This window comes from Lithobates pipiens, unplaced genomic scaffold, assembly GCF_037356315.1.
Source record: "Lithobates pipiens isolate NorthernLeopardFrog02 unplaced genomic scaffold, aLitPip1_a1.2 Scaffold_13, whole genome shotgun sequence".
In the NCBI taxonomy this organism is placed as follows: Eukaryota; Metazoa; Chordata; class Amphibia; order Anura; family Ranidae; genus Lithobates; species Lithobates pipiens.
In genome coordinates, this window is record NW_027507718.1 from 21,498,831 (window position 1) to 21,523,975 (window position 25,145).

General features: G+C 41.8%; 1 protein-coding gene across 4 annotated transcripts in view; it reads left to right on the forward strand.

Moving 5' to 3' along the window:
- The first annotated feature begins 689 nt into the window (after nucleotides 1-689).
- Nucleotides 690-25,145, forward strand: part of PRUNE2 (prune homolog 2 with BCH domain) — a 483,266-nt gene continuing 458,810 nt past the window's right edge. For 2 of the 4 annotated variants that reach the window (XM_077474897.1, XM_077474898.1), the window contains exon 1: nucleotides 691-874. In XM_077474897.1, the coding sequence (XP_077331023.1) occupies nucleotides 839-874 (36 nt within the window). In that variant the 5' untranslated portion in view covers nucleotides 691-838. Of the gene's footprint in view, nucleotides 875-25,145 lie in introns of all 4 variants that reach the window. The other 2 variants (XM_077474900.1, XM_077474899.1) reach the window with 2 other exon arrangements.

Below are 25,145 nucleotides of genomic sequence, written 5' to 3' on the forward strand. Positions count from 1 at the left end.
TGCGACTTCAAGTCAATGCAAATTTACAAAGTAGTCCCTACTACTTTGGTCGGACATTGATGCGACTTGAGGTCCATAGACCTCAAGATTACCCAGGCATTGCTTCAAGTCACATCAAAGCTGCGTTAAAGTTTTCTGCAAAGTAGCGCAACTTTCAGATCGCACAAGTGTGAAAGGGGCCTAAATGCGAATAAAGGACATGACTGTCGCTATAACAAGGTGTGCCTGTAAAGATCCCTATTTTCCTATATTTTCCATGATGACAGCATGCATAAACATGCAAACGTAAAACACCACAATGCGTCTGAACATGCATGTTAAATGCACATGAACACACATGCATTTCAGATGAATTGTGTTGGTTTTTTTCTGGACATTATTGTGTGAAATGACCCTTTATCCTCATAGATATAGGAAGTATGTCAGATTACCTAGCAGGTGATTGTGATGATGATGCAGCGACATGGTTAATAAGCCTGTGTTGCTGTTATGTAGAAGAAGAAAGCCCACTATCTCCACCACGTATATAGTAGGTGATCGGAGACATGCTCCCAGTGTTTTGGTGTAGTCGCTAGTAGCAGCAGTGAAGGGGTTAGCGGTGTATGACTGCACTGCGCGGTATCACATTTCAGCACCTTGGAGAGGTTCCATGCGCGTGCACGCGGCCCAGCATCCTCTGTGGGAGAGCGGCCGGGAAGTTGCTGCTGCTGATGTTGTGCTGTGACTGCGAGTCATCATTAGGGCGCTCTGCGGGGAGCCGTACAAGCAGCAGCAGCAGGTGCACGCACCTCCAAGCAGCAGCAGCAGCAGCCTAGGGAGGGCTCCTCAACTCTTTAATATGGAGGAATTTCTGCAACGCACCAAATCCACACTGGTGAGTTCATTTCACTGCTGGGAGCGGGGGTTCATAGGGGCTAAGATAGTTCAATCAGATCTACTACTACACACTGCTCTGGTGAAGAATTCCCTGGATTGTGGACAGGCAGCCCCACCCAGAGCACTGTGCATGCCTCATTATCTTTGCTGGAGTAGGAGTTGTAAATGACTATACTTGTGATGTCATGGTGGTGATCTCAGTGATGCTCACTTTATCATGGTGGCCTTGGGATCATTATACAGCATAAAGGAAAGTAACTCAAATATGATGTAACTTGTAAAACATGTGCACATTTATTTTAAGCATGGTGTATTAAACAATGGAGTTTTTAGCACTTCTTTACTGTTGTGAGCTAGTGACAGTGACATCATGATGTATGATATAGTGACAGTGACATAATGATCTAGTGACAGTGACATCATGATCTAGCGACAGTGACATCATGATGTATGATCTAGTGACAGTGACATCATGATCTATGATCTAGCGACAGTGACATCATGATGTATGATCCAGTGACAGTGACATCATGATCTATGATCTAGTGAGAGTGACATCATGATGTATGATCTAGTGACAGTGACATCATGATCTGTGATCTAGTGAGAGTGACATCATGATCTATGATCTAGCGACAGTGACATCATGATGTATGATCTAGTGACAGTGACATCATGATCTATGATCTAGCGACAGTGACATCATGATGTATGATCTAGTGACAGTGACATCATGATCTATGATCTAGCGACAGTGACATCATGATCTATGATCTAGTGACAGTGACATCATAATCTATGATCTAGCGACAGTGACATCATGATGTATGATCTAGTGATAGTGACATCACGATCTATGATCTAGTGACAGTGACATTATGATCTATTTGTTTTGGCCTTGGAATCATTATACAGCATAAAGGAAAGTCACTCAAGTATGATGTAACTTGTAACACATGTGCACATTTATTTTAAGCATGGTGTATTAAACAATGGAGTTTTTTCTCACTTCTTTACTGTTGTGATCTAGTGACAGTGACATCATGATCTATGATCTAGTGACAGTGACATCATGATCTAGTGACAGTGACATCATGATGTATGATCTAGTGACTCTTACAGCATGATCTATGATCTAGTGATAGTGACATCATGATCTAGTGACAGTGACATCATGATCTAGCGACAGTGACATCATGATGTATGATCTAGTGACAGTGACATCATGATCTATGATCTAGCGACAGTGACATCATGATGTATGATCCAGTGACAGTGACATCATGATCTATGATCTAGTGACAGTGACATCATGATGTATGATCTAGTGACAGTGACATCATGATCTGTGATCTAGTGAGAGTGACATCATGATCTATGATCTAGCGACAGTGACATCATGATGTATGATCTAGTGACAGTGACATCACGATCTATGATCTAGCGACAGTGACATCATGATGTATGATCTAGTGACAGTGACATCATGATCTATGATCTAGCGACAGTGACATCATGATGTATGATCTAGTGACAGTGACATCATGATCTATGATCTAGCGACAGTGACATCATGATCTATGATCTAGTAACAGTGACATCATGATGTATGATCTAGCGACAGTGACATCATGATGTATGATCTAGTGACAGTGACATCACGATCTATGATCTAGTGACAGTGACATTATGATCTATTTGTTTTGGCCTTGGAATCATTATACAGCATAAAGGAAAGTCACTCAAGTATGATGTAACTTGTAACCCATGTGCACATTTATTTTAAGCATGATGTATTAAACAATGGAGTTTTTTCTCACTTCTTTACTGTTATGATCTAGTGACAGTGACATCATGATCTATGATCTAGTGACAGTGACATCATGATCTAGTGACAGTGACATCATGATGCATGATCTAGTGACTCTTACAGCATGATCTATGATCTAGTGATAGTGACATCATGATCTAGTGACAGTGACATCATGATGTATGATCTAGTGACAGTGACATCATGATGTATGATCTAGTGACAGTGACATCATGATCTAGTGACAGTGGCAACATTATGTATGATCTAGTGACAGTGACATCATGTTCTATGATCTAGTGACACTGACATTATGATCTATTTGTTTTTTTGCATATACTGTACAAGTAATTACCAGATTTTTGGTTTGCTGTAGTCTCTAGGGGGATAAAGAACATTGATCCATCCCAGTAAGCCTTTGGAGGAAATGTCTAATGCATTCTGCAGAGCATCATTTATATATAGATCAGGGACAGTGCTAATGCACTTAGATTCCAACTGTGCTGCAACTTTTTTTTTTTACTAATCTAGATCAAATGTCTGCACTCCACAGCATCTAACAATCTGACAATCAATATATACTGTATACATATGGTTAGTAGATCCACCAATATACTTATAAAATGTTGCTTTATCTTCTGAGTGGCCTTGTTAATTGCTTGCTCTACATAATTGCTTTTTCTAATGCTGTGTACACACGGTTGGACTTTCTGTCTGACTTTTTCTGCCAGAATCATTTCATCGGATATTCCGATCATGTGTGGGCCACATCTGACTTTTTTTTTCAAAACTTCTGACGGACCTAGAAATAGAACATGTTTTAAATCTTTCTGACGGAATCAATTCCTGTTGGGAAAACCATCCGTCTCTGTGCTGTTCCGACGGAACAAAAACGATGCATGGGCAGCTATGGGATACTGGCTATTGAACTTCCTTTTCATAGTCCCATCGTACGTTTTGCACTTCACCGCCTTCTAGACGTCGGACTTTGGTGTGATCGTGTGTAGGCAAGACCGTTCTAGCGGAACTCTGTCTGAAAACCCGTCAGAGTTTATACTGATGGAAAAAACGGTCATGTATATGCAGCATTACAATAATAGGTTGGTGAATAGGACACCAGCACACAAACAGGCAAATTTACTAAGACTGGAAAAGACTGAATCTGTAGCAGCCATGCATAACAACCAATCAGCTTTAAATGGGTTGTAAAGGCAGACAATTTTTTATCTAAATGCATTCTATGCATTAAAGGAGTTATAAAGGCAGAAGTTTTTTTTAGTTTTTTTTTACCTTAATGCATTCTATGCATTAAGATAAAAAAAATACTTCTGTGTGTAGCAGCCCCCCTAATACCTGAGCCCCATCTCTATCCAGCAATGCACACGAGTGCCTTGGCCGGCCGGGACTCTCACATCGGCGCCCACTGATGCCAATTAAAGCCATTTAGCCAATCAGGAAAGAGAGGGGGTGGGGCCGAATGACAACTCTGTGTGTGAATGGACACACAGAACTGATGCTCGGCTCGGGTGCCCCCACTGCAGGCTGCTTGCTGTGGGGGCACTCGATAGGAGGGAGGGGCATGGGTACTATCCTGGGGTACATGTATCAATGCAAATTAAAAACAAACATTTATATAATTTTGAAAGGGCAGTGATTTTAATGATGCTTAAGGTAAAACAAGAAAATTGAAAAATTCCTTTAAATATAGTGCCCGGGGGTCCCCTTAGTCTGCCTGTAAAGTGCCATATCTGTACAATGTATAGAACCTGCTGCAGCAAAAACTGACACATATAAAGAATTAACATTTAAATTGATTTTCCCTGCAAGCTTTCTTCATTTTGTAAACAATGCTCTGGGAAGTCAGTCTGTATGATGAGGCAACATTTTAGCATGCGCTCCCCCACTCACAGCTAAATGAAAAAAAATAAACATTACCCTTCAGGTCTGGTATGGATTTTAAAGGGAACCCCACAGCAAAATAAAAAAAAAATGGTGTGCCCCCCCCCCCCAAATCCATACCAGACCCATTATCCGGGCATGCAGCTTGGCAGGCTAGGACAGGTGGGGGGGATGAGTGATGAACCATACCAGGCCACATGCCCTCAATATGGGGGGGGGGGGGTGTTTTGGGGCAGAGGGGCTTTGCCCCACTCTACCCCATAGCACCTTGTCCCCATGTTAATGGGGACAAAGACCTCTTCCTCACACTCCTGGGTGGTGGTTGTGGGGTCTGTGGGCAGGGGGCTTATCAGAATCTAGAAGCCCCCTTTAGCAAAAGGTGCCCCCAGATCCCACCCCCATGTATGGTTTGCCTGTCCTCTCCCCTGCATGCTCAGATAAGGGTCTGATGTGGATTTGGGGTGGACCCCACACCATTTTTTTAAATTATGGCAGGGGAGTCTCCCTCAAAGTCTATACCAGACCTTAGGGTCCATTTATCTTAAAAATGTTGAATTTACAGCGTTTTTTTCTTTCACATTTTTTTCTGGTGTATTGCGGCCAGTCAGGGCCCTGGCATGCACTGTGCAGTGCAAACATCCTGCCGAGTGTCCTGCAAATTCGGGTGCTTGGCCCAAACAGTTTGCCCATCTTTAGTGACAAATAGAAAAATGGGTCTTATTTATCACACTGTATAAGATACAGTTCACCATGTAAACTTAAAATCTGGCTTTACTACAACGTATCAAACAAACTATCATATTCAAAGTTTTTTTTTCCATCTATCATATTAAAAAAAGTAATTTTTTCTTATTTACAATATATTTATATCTTGCAACATACTAAATTAATTTATTATAGGGGAACTTTAGGTAAAATATAACTTTCTCATACAATGCAGGGTCCATTGAAAGAATAAACAAAATAAAAAAAATAAACATAAAAAAATTAATTTTTTATTCTTTTATTTGACTAGTCCTCCAAGAGTACCCATGTATTTTAAAATTTTTTGGCACCTGAGACTAGGAGTGCAGAATTTTTAAATTAGGTGACAAATTAAATCACCTGATCAGCGTTCAGAACATGATCAGAGGTTCTCCAGCAGCAACAACATGCTCGTACAGTTAGGTCCATATACAGTATCTAACAAAAGTGAGTACACCTCCTCACATTTTTGTAAATATTTTATTATATCTTTTCATGTGACAACACTGAAAATATGACACTTTGCTACAATGTAAAGTAGTGAGTGTACAGCTTGTATAACAGTGTAAATTTGCTGTTCCCTCAAAATAACTCAACACACAGCCATTAATACCTAAACCGCTGGCAACGAGTGAGTACACCCCTAAGTGAAAATGTTCAAATTGGGCCCAATTAGCCATTTCCCTCTCCAGAGTCATGTGACTCATTAGTGTTACAAAGTCACAGGTGTGAATGGGGATCAGGTGTGTTAAATTTTGTGTTATCGCTTTCACTCTCTCATACTGGTCACTGGAAGTTCAACATGGTACCTCATGGCAAAGAACTCTCTGAGGATCTGAAAAAATAATTTTTGCTCTACATAAAGATGGCATAGGGTATAAGAAGATTGCCAGGACCCTGAAACTGAACTGCGGCATGGTGACCAAGACTATACAGTGGTTTAGCAGGACAGGTTTCACTCAGAACAGGCCTAGCCATGGTCAACCAAAGAAGTTGAGCACACGTGCTCAGCATCATATCCAGAGGTTGTCTTTGGGTAATAGACTTATAAGTGCTGCCAGCATTGCTGTAGAGGTTGAAGGGGTGGGGGGGTCAGACTGTCAGTGTCCAGACCATACTCCACACACTGCATCAAATTAGTCTACATAGCTGCCATTCCAGAAGGAAGCCTCTTCTAAAGATGATGCAAAATTGAGCCTGCAGTTTGCTGAAGACAAGCAGATTATTGGAACCATGTCTTGTGGTCTGATGAGACCAATATAAACTTATTTGGTTCAGATGGTGTCAAGCGTGTGTGATGGCAACCAGGTGAGGAGTACAAAGACAAGTGTGTCCTGCCTACAGTCAAGCTGTCACGTACCTTCTAGTAACGAGCCCGGATTGCGGAAAGAGGCCTCCCTTACGACTCCCACTACCGGTCTCCTGGCAATGTAACAGGGAACACAGGAGTAAGGAGAGGTACAGGTGCCTGGCAGGATCGACAGATGAGTAGGATGGGTAGGTGAAGTTCAGTGGAGCGGGTAATCACAGCGAATGGAACAGCAGGTAATTTATAGCAGATAACACGGTTCAATGGAACAGGTAACTTGCAGCAGATGAAAAGCAGTGCAGGGAAGTGGGTACTTGCAGCAGGTGAACAGTTCAATACAAGCAGGTTACTTGTAGCAGATGACACAGTTCAATATAGGCAGGTACTTGCAGTAGGTAAACAGTTCAATATAAGCAGGCACTTGCAGCAGGTGAACAGTTCAATACAAGCAGGTTACTTGTAGCAGATAACACAGTTCAATATAGGCAGGTACTTGCAGTAGGTAAACAGTTCAATATGAGCAGGCACTTGAATGAATGAATGAATGAAATACTTGTATAGCGCACAATGCGAACTGAATCGCCTCTAGGCGCTGTGGCGAGCTTTGATCATCTGCTAAAAGAGGAAGGTCTTGAGTTTTTTCCTAAAAGCCAGGTGATTTTCTTCCAGGCGGATGTTGATTGGTAGAGCATTCCATAGCCGAGGCCCTTGGACAGCGAATCTCCGATCACCCTTGGATTTATACCGGGCTTTGGGCACGAGGAGGAGGTTTTTGTTGGCTGATCGAAGACTGCGGTTTGGTGTGTAATGATTTATTTTCTCCATTAGGTATTGCGGAGCTTCTCTATGCACGCATTTGTGGGTGAGGCAAAGGGTCTTGAACGTGATCCGATTTTTTACGGTTAGCCAATGTAAGCTCCTCAGTGAAGGAGAAATGGATTCCCAGGGTTTTTTTCCTGTTATCAGCCTTGCCGCCGTGTTTTGGATCAGTTGTAATCGCGCAAGTTGATATTGTGGTAATCCTATGTAAAGCGAGTTTGCGTAGTCCAGTCGTGAATTAATGATTGTTCCAACTACCACTGCTTTGTCATTCTTTGGGATAAAAGGGATGAGTCTGCGAAGCATGCGCAGCAGATGGTGAGATCGACTGACTACAGATCCTATTTGCGCATCCATTGACATTTGTGCGTCTAAAATAACCCCGAGACTCTTCGCTTTGGTCTTTGGGGAGATAGTCTGCCCAAAGACGGTTGGTGGAGACCAGGAGGTTTTGGTTGCGGGCTTATGATTTGGGTGTAAGATAAGAAGCTCTGTCTTTGATTGGTTCAGCTGGAGGGAGTTGGTGGTCATCCAGTCCTCTATTGATTTGAGGCAGTTTTCAAGTTGTTGTTGGTGATCTTTTTTTCCATTGATCCGGAAATAAAGTTGCGTGTCGTCAGCGTAAGAGTGGAAGCAGAGATCTGAGCATCTGATGATTTGAAGGAGTGGGCGAATGTAAATGTTGAAGAGAACGGGTGACAACGGAGAGCCTTGAGGGACTCCGCAGGTGACTGCCCGAGTTTCGGAGAGGAAGTTTCCTAGTTTCACTGTCTGTGACCGATTTCCTAGGAAGGACGCGAACCATTGGAGATCTATGTCTTGGACTCCGGCTACTTGCAGCAGGTGAACAGTTCAATACAAAGCAGGTTATTTGTAGCAGATGACACAGTTCAATATGAGCAGGTTCACCTTAAGCAGACGGATGGTCAAAGCAAGCCGGGTCAGATATCAGATTGGAAGCGAAGTACAAGGGAGCAGGCAGGAGAATCGTCACAACAAGCCGGGGTCGGGTGCAGGCAGATAGCAGATGGGTCACAGGTAAGCCGGGTCAAACAGGAACAAACACTACGGATCAGGTCTCACAGGTATAACGCTGTAGAGCAGACAGCAAAGACTATTGGCAAGAGGCTAGTTTAAATAGGCCGTTTGGCGCCAACACGGACGCACGCACGCGACCGCGCACGTGCCCGCGCACGCGCACCTGTGTACGAACGTAAGGGCGTTCGTACGATCGTGCGTACCCGCGATGGTCGTAAATCAGAAGACCTGGAGGACAATCTCTTCATGCGATTTTCATGACACAAGCATAGTTGTGGAAGTGTCATGGTCTGGGGCTGCATGAGTGCTGCTGGCACTGGGGAGCTACAGTTCATTGAGGGAACCATGAATGCCAACATGTACTGTGACATACTGAAGCACAGCATGATCCCCTCCCTTCAGAGACTGGGCCGCAGGGCAGTATTCCTACATGATAACGACCCCAAACACACCTCCAAGGCTACCACTGCCTTGCTAAAGAAGCTGAAGGTAAAGGTGATGGACTGACCAAGCATGTCTCCAGACCTAAACCCTATTGAGCATCTGTGGGGCATTCTCAAAACGGAAGGTGGAGGAAGATAAGGTCTCTAACATCTACCAGCTCCATGATGTCGTCATGGAGGAGTGGAAGAGGACACCAGTGGCAACTATGCAGCTCTGGTGAACTCCATGCCCAAGAGAGTTAAGGCAGTACTGGAAAATAATGGTGGTCACACAAAATAATATTGACACTTTGGACCCAATTTTGATATTTTCACTTAGGGGTGTACTCACTTTTGTTGCCAGTGGTTTAGACATTAATGGCTGTGTGTTGAGTTATTTTGAGGGGTCAGAAAATTTACACTGTTATAAAAGCTGTACACTCACTACTTTACATTGTGGCAATGTGTAATTTCTTTTATGTGCTGTCACATAAAAAGATATAATAAAATATTTACAAAAATGTGAGGGGTGCACTCACTTTTGTGAGATACTGTATATTTGGACACAGGCGCAATTTTAGTTTTTTCAGGTATTTGCCAAAACATATTAAAGCTATAGTTATATAATGGATATGGGCTGAAAGTGCACACTCTCAGGTTTAATGTGAGGGTATATACCTCCAAATTGGAGGAAGGGTTTAGGAATTACAGGTCTTAAGAATAGCCACCCCCCTTTTTAAGGGGCCAAAAGTAATTGGACAATTGAATCAAAAGCAGTTTCATGGCCAGGTGTGGGCTACTCCTTCATTATTTCTTCATCAATTAAGCAGGTAAAAGGTCTGGTGTTGATTCTAAGTGTGGTATTTGCATTTGGAATCTATTGCTGTGAACCTACATCATGCAGTCAAAGGAGATGTCCATGCAAGTGAAACAGGCCATTGTATGGCTTCAAGAACAAAACAAATCCACCAGAGAGATGGCAGCGACATTAGAAGTGGCAATATCAACAGTTTGGTACATTCTGAGGAAAGAAGAAACACACTGATGAGCTCAGCAACATAAAAAGACCTGGACGTCCATGGAAGACAACAGTGGTGGATGATCGCAGGATCTTCTCTATGGTAAAGAAAAACCCATTCACAACATCTATACAAGTGAAGGACACTCTCCAGGAGGTGGGCGTATCATTGTCAAAGTCTACAATCAAGAGAAGACTTCAAGAGAGAAAATACAGAGAGTTCAACACAAGGTGTACACCATTCGTAAGCCTGAAGAATAGAAAAGCCAGATTATACTTTGCCAAAAAACATCTAAAAAAGCCAGACCCATTCTGAAAAAGCATTCTTTGAAGCACACAACGTTATCTGTAAAACATGGTGGAGGCAGTGTGATGGCATGGGCATCCATGGCTTCCAGCGACACTGGGTCATTGGTGTTTATTGATGATGTGACAGAAGACAGAAGCAGCCGGATGAATGCTATAGTGTTTAGAGATATACTGTCAACCCAGATTCAGCCAAATGCAGCAAAGTTGATTGGATGATGCTTCACAGTAGAGATGGGCAATGTTCCAAAACATACTGCAAAAGCAACCCTGGGGCTTTTGAAGGAAAAGAAGTGGAGTATTCTGCAATGACCAAGTAAATCACCTCATCCCAACCCAATTGAGCATGCGTTTCACCTGATAAAGGGAAAACTAAAGACAGAAAGACCCACAAACAAAGAACAACTGAAGACAGCTACAGTTAGAGCCTGGCAAAGCTTCAGAAAGGAGGAAACCCAGTCATGGGTTCCACACTTCAGGCAGTCATTGCCAGTAAAAAAATTCTCAACAAAATATAAAAAATGTACATTTTATTTATGTATTCATTTGTCCAATTAGATTTGAGCCCCTGAAAATGAGGGGACTTTTTTTTTAAATGGTTGCAGTTTCTAGAATTTGTACTTGATATTTATGTTCAACCCCTTGAATTAAAGCTGAAAGTCTGCACTTCAAATTCATGTGGATTGTTTTGTTTTAATCTTATTCTGGTGACATACAGAGCCAAAAGTATGAAAATTGTGTCCAAATGTATATGGACCTAACTGTATGTCAAAAAGTTCGGGGGGGGGGATATGTGTAGGTAGGGGCTGCACATGGAGCTTAGCAGCCCCAGCTCCACTAACAGAACATAAAAAACATTTTTTAATATTGTTTGAGTTTATCTAGTTAGTTTATGGCTGCCTGGAGCTGCAGGATAGTTCCATAGTTATAGTCTTTCACTTGTCATGAGGATGCTTCTGAGACATGCTGAACATTTGTTAATGCGTTCCCTTGCTCCCTGTGGTATGCTAAGTAAGAGTATGCTTGTTCCAATGCATAAATAACAGGGTCCTGACCTTGATCCAGACATGAGCCCTTTCTGGATCATGTAAATAAACTGCGTACTTCAAATGGTAGGCCCCAATTTATAAATACATTTTTCTTCAATATTTTTATGTGTGGAAGAGCTATAACCCCTGTCAAGTTTTTATTACTGCCACTGTCCCTCTTGTTGCTGTCTTTATCCCATTTGGTAAGATTTCATAACTCTCTGTTTTGTCAGTGGTACAGAGGTTCTAAGCCTTCCCTACATCAACCAAATCAAAAACGTTTTGACTGCAATTCTAATTTAAAGCGGTATTAACCACTTCAGCCCCGGACCATTTTGCTGGTCAAAGACTTTTTGCGATTCGGCACAGCGTCGCTTTAACTGACAATTGCACGGTCGTGCAACGTGGCTCCCAAACAAAATTGACGTCCTTTTTTTCCCACAAATAGAGCTTTCTTTTGGTAGTATTTGATCACCCCTGCGGTTTTTATTTTTTGCGCTATAAACAAAAATAGAGAGACAATTTTGAAAAAAACTCATTATTTTTTACTTTTTGTTATAATAAATATCCCCCAAAAATCTATAAAAAAAAAATGTTTCCCTCAGTTTAGGCCGATACGCATTCTTCTACATAAGCGATTATTGATTGGTTTGCGCAAAAGTTATAGCGTTTACAAAATAGGGGATAGTTTTATGGCATTTGTATTAATAATTTTTTTTTTTTTTACTAGTAATGGCGGTGATCAGCAATTTTTATTGTGACTGCGACATTATGGTGGACACATTGGACATTTTTGACACATTTTTGGGACCATTGTCATTTATACCGCAATCACTGCTATATAAATGCAGTGATTCCTGTGTAAATGACACTGGCAGTGAAGGGGTTAACCAGTGGGTGGCAGTGTAGGGCTTAAGTGTTCCTAGGGGTGTGTTACTAACTGTTGGGGGCTGGGCTTTCATTTAGTGAACACTGATCTCTGCTCCAATCACATGGAGCAGAGATCAGCATCACTAAATGCTAGGCAGAACGGTGAGAACCCCGTTCAGCCGCCCCGTGAGACGATCGTGGGTATGCCCGCGGCGATCGAGTCCACGGGACCCGCGACCGGACTCACGGGGGTCCCAACCAGCACACAGGGCGGCATTAGAGATTGGGCGTACCTGTACGCTGATATGCCTGCCCGTGCCATTCTGCCAACGTACATCGACATTCGCTGATCAGGAACCGGTTAAACCCAAAACCAGAAATGTTTTATGTTGCAGTTTACCAATCATTAGATGGGATGACTGCATCAGTTTTCTTTTCTTTGGATTTTTTCCCTATGCTTTAAGGTGATCTGGCCAGTAACACACCTATTGTGTTAGTGAATCACAACTCTGATGGAATGAGCAAAAGAGGTACAGCAGACAGGATTGTTGTCAGAGTTGTAAAGACAGAATATAAAAAGCCTTCTGTGTGCAGCAGTTGCCTCAGCAGCCCCTAATGCTTACCTAAACTCCATCTCTGTCCAGCGATGTCCATGAGTGTCTGGGCCGTTCGAGACTCTCCCTCCTGATTTGCTCCTGCTGCTGACAATCAAATTCAGTCAGCCAATCAGGAGAGAGAGGGGCAGGTCCAGGCCGCAGTTCAGTGTCTGAATGGACACAGGGAACTGAGACTTGGCTCGGGTGCCCACAGAGCAAGCTGCTTACTTATTTTTATTTAAAAAAACAAGATTTACACTCACTTTAAGTGTATTAGTGGATTTAGATACACATAAATTGAAGCCAAACTCCAGCTCACACTTTATAAGCAGTTGCAGCTTTTGACTTTAGGATAAAGGTTTTTCATGAATAAATAAAAGTTGATCATTTTATTCACCCTTCGAGTGTTAAGTGGCTTGTTTTATCCATGTAAACTGATACTTTCTGCTGGAGAGTTTGTGCTGTGAAAAACTTGCTGGCTGGATTGCCAGTTGAAAATAGAAGAAAGAAAGCCTTAAAAGGAAACTAAAGGAAACTAATGCAGCCACCACATCTAAGAATTGGTAATCTGTAATATAACAAATGTTTGCTTTTGGGTTTAATACTGTTTTAAGGAGCTCTCCTTTGTGTATTCATGTCACATGTGTGGAGAAGTCATTATCTAACTATCATTATCTCTTTCCACCCAATTACCCAGCAGACAGTTGGGGATTACCCAACTGACAGCTGGGGTTCCCTGCTCAGAGTTTCAGTCATCCTCCAAAAATCTGATTCTCTTATTCTGCTGCACTAGAAAGAGAGTTGTGAATGGCCTTTTCCCACAAATATCTGGCAATGAATACCATTGCAGTTTAATTTTCACTGTTGCAAAGCAAATATGCAAATCAGAGAATGACTGCTTCCATCAGAGGAAGCCTAAGTATAGGTACTTTCTGTTAAAATCAGCACAAGGAACAGTACTTACATTTAATGGGGAGTATCCCTTATGCAGGGCCGGATTAGGACCATCATGGGGTTGGTGCTGAGGATTTTAGTGGGGCTTTTTATAAAAAAAAATAAAAAAGCAAAACTTTTTTGTTATAACAAATTAAATTAAATAGAGAGAGGGAGGATGAGAGAGAGAGGGGGGATGAGAAAGAGAGGATGTGCATGAACATGCGTGGGCGTGACAGCAACGCAGCCCGGCCAAGGCAAATGTCATAGAACGTGGAAGGAAAACTGGGTGAAGATGGAAACGCCCGAGACCCGCCGGATTGATCACAGCGCATCGCTGGAGGGCTCAGTCTAAGAGTTAAGTGTACCCGAATGTGCTAATATGCTGTGCATACTGGTACATTATGGCATAACCTACCTCAGGGCCTCTAAAGTAGTAATGTTAGCGAAATTTACTACCGCTTTAATATCAGAGGATCCCTGGAGCCTGTCATAGGGCCTCCTACTGACCTGATGTCCCTTGGGCAGTGCCCAAGTGCATAGCTGCCAACATTTCAAAAATATTTTCGGGGACACTTTTTTTTACCATTGGTATATTTAGAGTAGCTGACATCCTCTATGTTCTTCTATACATCATCATAGTAATCACAAACTTAAATGAGTACTAATAATGGGCAGAGCAAATATGAGGACTGAGAAGATTTCCCTTAGTTGAACTAAAGTGTGCCCATTCTAGAGATGATAACATTGAGGATATTAATAACACTGCGGGAATGATTCCCCCATCCACAGGTCAGCAGGTGAGAGGGTGTTTGGGAGAGAGGTCTTTCAGCAGGGGGTGTGAGGTGGTCATGGAGGGATATCAATCAGTGGGTGGGGGCGGGTAACTGAGAGTGACATCTTTTGAAATTGGGTCTGTCATCTGCAGGTTGGGAAATGGTTACCTGTGATATAAATTGAAGGGAGGTGGCTAACATGGGAAGTGGCTGGAGAGTGACCTGGTTGGTAGTGAGTGTGAAATGGATGATGTGTTTCAAGTTTCTTTCACATTTGCAGTAATGCTTACTGCCCTCTGAAAAGTTATCTGTGGTGGATTGCTTTTCAACGAGTGGTATAGCAGCAGCTGACAGGGATTCATGAGGTGCTACTGCCAGCTTTTTTTTTTTTTACATTGCTGAATGGTATTTTTACATTGTTTGACTATGCTGCTACTGCAAGTGAGTTTGGCTTGCAGTTGCAGAGTGGCACCATTGAAATCAATAGACGAGTTTATCAGGCGGTGCTGCCTGTCAAACTCTGCAGGCTGAGTTAGGCTGCATTCACACCTGAGCATAGCGTTTTCAAGAAATTTTGCACAAATTTACCGCGATTTGCCGCGATTTTGTGCAGGGCAAAAGGTCACCAATGTTAAAAGAAGAAAAACGCTAAAATCTGCCCAATTCGAGCGACAGAAAAGGGTCCGGAACTTGTTTGAGCTTCAGGCGTTCGGCTTCAGGCGACATGGAGTGGAGATGTGAACCATCTCCATTGAGAATAATAGATTTTTTCCCCTCTAGCGTTTTGTAGCTTCAGGCTTCAAGCTACAAAACGCTCAGGTGGGAATGGGGTCTAAAAGATGCCTGAGCTAAAGAAAAAAAAAGAAAGAAAAAATCGCAGCTGTGAAGTAAAGCATCACAGCTAAGACATTCTTACAGCTCTGTCCAAATGTATTTTTAAGATTTGGGCCAGGAACATGCAGTGAGGTCAGTGGCTGGTGAGGCACTGGCTAGTATCAGAGCCAGATACACACAGGTTACATATGCTGTGATCGTTAGAGCGAGAGTAATAATTCTAGCACTAGACCTCCTCTGTAACGCTAAACATGTAACCTGTAAAAAAATGTAAAGCGTCATATATGGAAATTTTTAAGTAATGAAGTTTGGCGCCATTCCACAAACGTGCGCAATTGTAAAATGTGACATGTTAGGTATCTTCTATTTACTTGGCATAACATCATTTTTTATAGTATACAAGAAAAAATCAGGACAACATTATTTTTTTTTATTTAATTTTTTTATATATATTCATGTTTCTTTCCAAAAAAAAAATAAACGTAGAAAAATTGCTGTGCAAATACCATGTAACATAAAAAGTTGCAATGACCACCATTTTATTCCCTAGGGTGTCTGCTAAAACAATATATATAATGTTTGGGGGTTCTAAATAATTTTCTAGCAAAATAATTATGATTTTTACATGTAGAAGAGAAGTGTCAGAATTGGCCTGGATGGCAAGGGGTTAATTACCATAAGTAATATACACATAATTATTATATATTGTTTTTAAGTTAATTTACTATATTTTCAAAAACTGTACTCAAGCAGGTGGCTTAACAGACAAATTATTGAAGTTTGAAGTTATGACTTCCAACCAGGAATTTAACAGAAAATCTATAAATAATACATTATTATATTATAACCTATAGCATAATAATATGATTTCGCTTGATTATAACAGTACCTTTTCAGCAGCAGCAGATTCTCATTCTCCCTCTTAACTGTGTGAGAAAAACATGGAATTGTGGGTAAGCTGTATACCCAGAAACCAATGTATTTCCTTGTAATTAACCGTTCCTGACCAGTGCACGCTGATATACGTCGACAGAATGGCACTGGTGGTCAGTTAAAGCGACGCAGTGGAGAATCACAAAAAATTCTCTGGTCAGGAAGGGGGTAAATCCTTCCAGGGCTGAAGTGGTTAAGAGGGCTGGGCTGTAAGGGAGCATGTATAATTAATTTGTGAATGATCATAGTTAGTATTCCATGATAAAGTGCATTATAATAGTAAAGTGCAATTAGTGCTTATGTACCCTATACGTACTACAATATAATGCGCCCTATTGGACCAGATTTTTTTTTTATATATATGAGATTGATAACCAAACAAATATAAAGATTAAAATAAAAACCTTAAAAAAAACCTTATGCGAAAAACCCAGTATAGTCACCAGATTAGGTGACTATACTGGGTTTTCTTTCTCCTCTGTTTTGGAAAATTTGGAATCTCATGGCCCCGCTCATTATGGACATACAAATTATCTGGATTACCATATTTGAGTGAATTAGTGCCTTTTTCCGCTAAAACGGACATATGAGCTGAGGGAACAATTTTCTTCCCCCTTTTTTTCCCTGTATAAGAGGAGAGTGCTTTTAAACTCTTGTTTTTTAATTCTTGTTTTTATAATTTTTTATATTTCTGTTTGGCTTCAAAATATAACTATTATGGGACTTTACTGCCCTACCAACTTTCAACATTGAAATACCTGGACTGTTTATTTTTATTTTTATTTACCATCTTTGTTTTTTATTGTTATTTTTTACCTTTTGCTGCTGACTTTGTTTTTGTGATTACGCTTAATAAAAATGGTTTGTTCCAAATACTACACTATGGAAGCCATTTTTTATTGTTTTTTATGAGGAAAAATACTGGAGATCATTGAGCGTGAGATTTATAAGGAAGGAATATACTTCTCTTGGGTCTGACTCCTGGAATCGCATAGTATCCGGAGCTGCGATATACCTAAAGGAATTGATATATATGCACATTACCCCTGCAGGGGTATGGATGTTTGGTGAGTGGGGACCCTTGTGGGGGAGCACTCGAGTCACTTGAAGATCATATGAGCACGAAAGTCACTTTATGAAAATATTTTCTGCTGGAGTTGCACAATCAAAGAACTACACGTTTTCTTTATGGACATTAACTTTATTTAAATTGCTTTGGTTGTTGATCTTTCATGACAAACGACCCATTTGTTTGACTATTCGAACTTCTGCTCGGGCCGAACTGTTCTCCCATCCCTACTGCTAGGCCCAAGCACTCCATCATGAAAGGCATGCACAGTGTTTTCCATGTATTCCAATGGCCCTAGTTTACACCAGTGTATTACTTTCCAGTGCAGTTAACAAAAGTAGTACATGCTGCATTTTTCTGCATAGAACTCATCTAGAATGTGGCAAAATGGATAGAAAATGCACTGGAATGTGCTGGAACAAAGTCTCCTGTTTGTCCATAAATGGAAACATAGTAAATATTGTTTACTATGCTTCAGTTATGACTGGACACAGGAGTTATCCATACTCATCACTTACTGTGTTCACTCACTAAAGGAAGGGGTAAATTACATATTTACTGGCACCTTCCCCCGCCCTCTATCCTAAACATTCCCCTACATTCCTGCAGCAGCTGGCAGGAGAAGGAAGCTGGCAACACCATAGAAGGAGCACAAAGCGGGGGGAATCAGATGTGGGCAGGACAGGGAGGGGGATATATGGGAGGGGGAGTCAATTACATGAGCGATGCCCTATGTGACTCTCCCTGCAGCAGATCAAAGCAAAGTGGAGGAAAAGGGAGGGAAACCAGCTTTCAGCTGCTGCAGGGAGAGACACAGAGGGCATCGTTCGTGTAATTGCTCCCTCTCCCCCCCTCCCTGTCCTGCCCACATCTGATTGATCATACGCCCTGTCCTGCACACATTCAATTCCACCTGCTGCCATGGCCTAGCTGTGTGCCTAGGCCCTGTACAGGAGGACCAGTGATACCCGCTTATTGGCAGTCCTGTTTGGAGCAGTAAAGTTAGTTTAATATTCATTTATTGTTCCTTCAATTGATGCCAATATTTTCAGACAGTTTATGAAAAGAAAATAACTCTAGCTGTGTATTTGTCTGTCTCCCTGTGGAATGTGATTCTAATGGGAGTGGTTTTGTAATTATCAATCAGCTGCTGCACATGCAGGGCTCTAATGAGGAAAATTGCAGGGCCTGCATACCTTTAGATATGATTTCCTTTTGGAATATCTCACCAAAAATGCAATTTTTGTTGCAGGGGGTGCACAAAATGGAATTGGTATCTTAGTGCTGATTTCTGGGAAAATTAGGAAGCCAATCACACAAGCAGGAAATTACATACCTGGGGTTTGTTCAGTCAGTACACATTTTTTGTATAGAACGCCTCCAGGAAGCAATATTGGATTGCATTTTACAGAAAATTACAGCTCTGCAGATGGAAAAGGAAAAGTAGTTTTTTTTTCCAAACGAGTTTATTGGTAATCAAAGTAACAAAGCTTACAGTTTCATTGTACATACAGTGCCTTGTGAAAGTATTCGGCCCCCTTGAACTTTTCAACCTTTTGCCACATTTCAGGCTTCAAACATAAAGATATAAAATAAAAATTTTTTGTGAAGAATCACCAACAAGTGGGACACAATTGTGAAGTGGAACGAAATCTATTGGATATTTTAAACTTTTTTAGCAAATAAAAAACTGAATTCGGCCCCTTTACTTTCAGTGCAGCAAACTCACTCCAGAAGTTCAGCGAGGATCTCTGAATGATCCAATGTTGTCCTAAATGACTGATGGTGATAAATAGAGTCCACCTGTGTGTAATCAAGTCTCTGTATAAATGCACCTGCTCTGTGATAGTCTAAGGGTTCTGTTGAAAGCGCAGAGAGCATCATGAAGACCAAGGAACACACCAGGCAGGTCCGTACTACTGTTGTGGAGAAGTTTAAAGCCGGATTTGGATACAAAAAGATTTCCCAAGCTTTAAACATCCCAAGGAGCACTGTGCAAGCGATCATTTTGAAATGGAAGGAGTATCAGACCACTGCAAATCTACCAAGACCTGGCCGTCCCTCTAAAATTTCAGCTCAGACAAGGAGAAGACTGATCAGAGATGCAGCCAAGAGGCCCATGATCACTCTGGATGAACTGCAGAGAACTACAGCTGAGGTGGGAGAGTCTGTCCATAGGACAACAATCAGTCGTACACTGCACAAATCTGGCCTTTATGGAAGAGTGGCAAGAAGAAAGCCATTTCTCAAAGATATCCATAAAAAGTCTCGTCTAAAGTTTGCCACAAGCCACCTGGGAGACACACCAAACATGTGGAAGAAGGTGCTCTGGTCAGATGAAACCAAAATCTAACTTTTTGCCCACAATGCAAAATGATATGTTTGGCGTAAAAGCAACACAGCTCATCACCCTCAACACACCATCCCCACTGTCAAACATGGTGGTGGCAGCATCATGGTTTGGGCCTGCTTTTCTTCAGCAGGGACAGGGAAGATGGTTAAAATCAAGGGGAAATACAGGACCATTCTGGATGAAAACCTGTTGGAGTCTGCAAAAGACCTGAAACTGGGATGGAGATTTATCTTCCAACAAGACAATGATCCCAAACATACAGCAAAATCTACAAAGGAATGGTTCACAAATAAACGTATCCAGGTGTTAGAATGGCCAAGTCAAAGTCCAGACCTGAATCCAATCGAGAATCTGTGGAAAGAGCTGAAAACTGCTGTTCACAAACGCTCTCCATCCAACCTTACTGAGCTCGAGCTGTTTTGCAAGGAAGAATGGGCAAGAATTTCAGTCTCTCGATGTGCAAAACTGATAGAGACATACCCCAAGCGACTTGCAGCTGTAATTGCAGCAAAAGGTGGCTCTACAAAGTATTAACGCAAGGGGGCCGAATAATTTTGCATGCCCCACTTTTCATTTTTTTATTAGTTAAAAAAGTTTCAAAAATCCAATAGATTTCGTTCCACTTCACAATTGTGTCCCACTTGTTGGTAAATCTTCACAAAAAATAAAAAATTTTTATGTTTATGTTTGAAGCCTGAAATGTGGCAAAAGGTTGAAAAGTTCAAGGGGGCCGAATACTTTCGCAAGGCACTGTAGGGCAAATAAAAAGAAAATGGAGATCACGTAGCGAAATACAGTATACCCGTTTCATTTACATTACTTTTTGCCATATAAAGTGTAAAGCCTTGTTAAACCTCAACATGGACATACAATGCAGCCACCGGGGGGGTCAGGGGAATCCAACAGCACCAAGGGGTTACGCACCGTATTGGTGAAAATCTATATTGACATTCACTGTACATTCACTGTATCTGGTAGAATACAACTGGAGTAGTCCATTTACTGTAGCCCTACCAGGTGGCTAAGTGTGATCTAGCAAGGCTAGTCCGTGCAAGTGTCCGGGCTGGTGAGCCCTCTGTCCCAAATCTTGTTGTACTTGTTGGGGCACCCCCTGTGTGCATATATAACTTTCTCCAGTGGCAATGGTAGATTCACCTCAGCTATCCATGCCCTGATCGTGGGAGGTGCAGAGCACAATCATAGTTTAGCAATCCGCTTCCTAGCACTAAACAGAGTCTCTTGTAAAAAAACAGTATGGGATTGGTCGGCTGGAGCATCTGACAAAAAGCCCAACAGACAAGTTTTACGATCTAGTTGCAGGGGGGAGCCCATATGGTCATGTAGAAACTGAATGACCTGTAACCAAAAGACCTGGACGTCCGGGCAGGTCCATATTACATATTACATATTGGTAAAATGTACATGGGTGGCCCTCGCACCGTGGATCTTGAGAGGCTTTGTATTTACACATTCTTGCCGGAGTGAGGTATGATTTGTGTAAAATGTACAGTTGGGTCTGACAACCTGGGGGAAACCTGTTTAATATGTTTAACATTTTCAAGGATCTCCTCCCAGTCTTCATTCTCCAGTGGGCCTACCTCCTCTTCCCACCTATGCTTTGCTACGTCAACAATTCTGGACACTGAACGTGCTCTAAGAAGGTTATAGATGGTGGATATTAGTTTAGAGGGGTCCTCCCCAACTATAACGCCTACCAGGGACAACTCTTGGGGGTTTGGAAACCCCTCCGCATATTGAGCCCGGAGGGCATGGGACAGCTGCGCATAGCGGAATATCATATGCAAAGGTATCCCAAATTCCCCCTGCAGCATCTGAAAGCTACGTACACCCAGAGGAGTGATTACTTGGTGCAGGTACACAATAGGAAAGGTCATTTTTAATAACATAATGTGAATATGACTTGTGTCGCTGTTTGAATATACTATAATATTAATTTTTATTTGCTTATTTTTTTCCCCATGAAAGTGGAGCTACCCTTTAAAAATAACTTGTATAACTAATATCATGTTTATTTGATTTGCTTGCGATTAAATGTTAGACAGTGTCATATACTTATAAGGGCCTTTTTCACACGGGCATACTTAAAGTGGAGGACCACCCTGAAAAAAGAAAATACATTAAAAATTAGAAAAAAATCATAAAAAAAAAGAAAAAAATATATATTTTTTTACTTACCAGAAATGCCTGTTGCTAGGCACTTCATCCTAATCTGCCTTTTCCTCCTCCGCGGAGATCTTCTGGTCTTCTCTCCTCCGTGCGGCGTCTTCTGGGTAATGGGTCGCACTGTGTTCTGGGAACTGTGTGTCCCAGAACACAGCGCGTCCCATTCACAAAGCGCTACGCGATTCGCGCATGCACAGTAGGAAACGGGCAGTGAAGCCGCAAAGCTCCACTGCCTGTTTCCCTTACTAAAAAGGTGACGCTGGGACCCGAGACCAAGGGACGGGTCAGCCTCGGGCAGCCGACATCGTGGGTGCCCTGGACAGGTAAGTCTGCTTATTAAAAGTCAGCAGCTACAGTGTTCGCAGCTGCTGACTTTTACATTTTTTTTTTCAAAACCGGCCCTCCTCTTTAAAGCAGTATTAAACCCCAAAGCAAACATTTATTATATTGCAGCTTACCAGTTCTTATATGCGATGGCTGGAATAGTTGCCTTTATTAGCCATTCTTTCTTCTAGTTTCAGCTGGTGATCCAGTCAGCAAGTCTGTTGTTTTTTTTATAAACACAAGCTCTCCGGCAGAATTTATTAATTAACAGGTATGAGACAAACCACTTAACACTGGCAGAGGTGATTAAATGATCAGCTTTTATTTATTAATGCAAAACCTTTATGCCAAAGGGAAAAAAAAGTTTGCTGTAACTGCTTATAAAATGTGAGCTGGAGTTTGGCTTCAATTTATTAGTGTATCTAAATCTGCTAATACATTTAACAATCCGCCCTCCCCCTCAGAAGGGCAATTCTGCTGTCTGCAGTGCTTCCTGTGTTCATTTCTCCAGAGTGGTGTCTCTCTAATGCCGCGTACACATGAGCGAATTGTCCGGCGTACTTAGTCCGGCAAACAATCTGGCGGATAGTCCGGCGGACTTTCTACCAAACTGACTTTGCCACACACGGACACACAGAAAGACCGGCGTTTGCTAGCGCGATGACGTACAGCACGTACGACGGGACTAGAAAAAGGAAGTTCAATAGCCAGTAGCTTCCTTTTCGTACTTGCTTCTGAGCATGCGTCATTCTTAGCCCGCCGGACTAGCATACTGACGAACGTATTGTCCGCTGAAACCCAAGTCCGGCGGAAAGGTTGGACTGCAAAAATACTTTCTAAGACCACCGGACTTTACGCTGGAAAAGTCCACTGAAGCCAACACACAATCGAACTGTCCGGTGAAATGCGTTTCGGCGGACTAAGTACGCCGGACAATTTGATCGTGTGTACGCGGCATAATACAGGAGGTGTGTTAGGCTTGATTCACACCTATGCATTTTTAGTGCTTTTTGCATTTTGCAGATTCTGCAAAATGCAAAAAGCACTTAAAACGCATAGATGTGAATCCAGCCTTACTGGCCAGATCACCAGGTGAAAACAGAGGGGAACAAAGCCAAAAGTAAAAAAAACTGATGCAGCCACCACATCTAATGATTGCTATGCTGCAATATAATAAATGTTTGGTTTAATACCGCTTTAAGTGTATGGATGTCAAATAGACATGAATGGAACTCCTTGAGGGCAGGGACTGATGTGCAATGTACAATGTATATAGCGCTGTGTAAATTGACAGTGCTATACAAGTACCTGAAATATAATAAATAAAGAACTTCCTGCATGGGGATGCATGGAACACCTATCCATCTGTAACGCAGTACATCTGTGTAAATAAGACAAAGGCCTATGTAAGAGGCTGAAACACATCAATAATTACAGATATTGATTGCTTTTAATGGATGAATCTAATAAAATTGTATATGTTTTATTTTTGAGACATCGTGCTGCCAGATTTTTCTCTCTTTGATTGAACCTGTGTAAATAAGGCCTTATGCCGTGTACACCTGGTCGGACTTTACGGCAGAAACGGTCCAACGGAATAATTCCATCGGATCGTGTGTGGGCTTCAGCTGACTTTTTTTTTTTTCGAAAATTCTGATGGACCTAGAAATAGAAAATGTTTTAAATCTTTTCGACTGAATCAATTCCTATTGGGAAAACCATTCTTCTGTATGCTATTCCGACGAACCAGAAACGACGCAAGGGCAGCTATTGGCTACTGGCTATTTAACTTCATTTTTTTAGTCCAGTCATATGTGTTGTATGTCACCGCGTTCTAAACGATTGGACTTTGGTGTGATCGTGTGTACGCAAGTCCGTTTCAGCGGAACTCCGTCGGAAAAACCGTCAGAGTTTATTCTGATGAAAAAAACGGTCGTGTGTACACGGCATCAGATTTGTCTTTAAAAGACCATGCAACCCCAAAATGAATATATCCGTTAGGTTTGAATTTAGGCAGTTGAGTCACTCACAAGATTCTTATGGGCTCATGCAAATGGACACATTAGAATGTACACTGCAAGTATTCAGCATATTTGCCGGTCCTGGAGTCACAGGTGTAGGAGGCCAGCAGCCTTTACAAATGAATGACAGGCTGACAAATGCTGTGAGTGTACACATGTATCTGCACATCCAACTGGTTACACATGTACTGTAACAGATGAGTGGCCATGGACATGACCTGTTTAAGTACAGGGCCATTCATCTGTCCCTGTATGCATGTAACCATTTGAATGTACAGTTACAGGCATACAGCCGCAGCGTCTGACAGCTTGTCATTGATCGTTAAAGGCTGCTGGCTGTGGTTGTATGTCAACACCTGTGACTCCTAGGTGCAAAAATATGCAAACTTCTTGATTTTTTTTTTAATTTTATATTTATTGAAGTTAATCAACAAATTATAGGAAAGGAAAAACAAAGCACAAATGTTGAGAACCATAATCAACAGATTTGAAATCAACAAATTTGAAATAAGTCACATATACAGTGTAAGAGAATTGCACATATAATAGAACATGTGGGGAACCAGGAGAGCCAGCATCACAAACAGGTAGATAAACATCACAAAACATGAATTATTGCTCTGTGGATCCACTATCGATAAGATTCCAGGGGTATTTACAACTGACTGAAGCACCCTAAGGAAGCTGAACTAGAGGAGGGGGAATAACACCATGGAAAATAGGATGATAAGGTTAGAAATCAATAAGGCATAAATGACAGTGTAAAATAAAAAGGGAGAAGTTGGTCATGTAGAGGTTAAAGGTATTGCGTTGGAGTTATGCTCAGAATGATCCCATAGGTCCCAAATTTTGGAAAACTGAGAGAACAGAGAATCATGTACTATCACTGTAAGGTGTTCCATTCCACGAATCCGTGCCAACACCTGCAATACCTGGGGCAGTGTGGGTGTGGAGGTAGATAACCATCCTAAGGGAATAGCCCT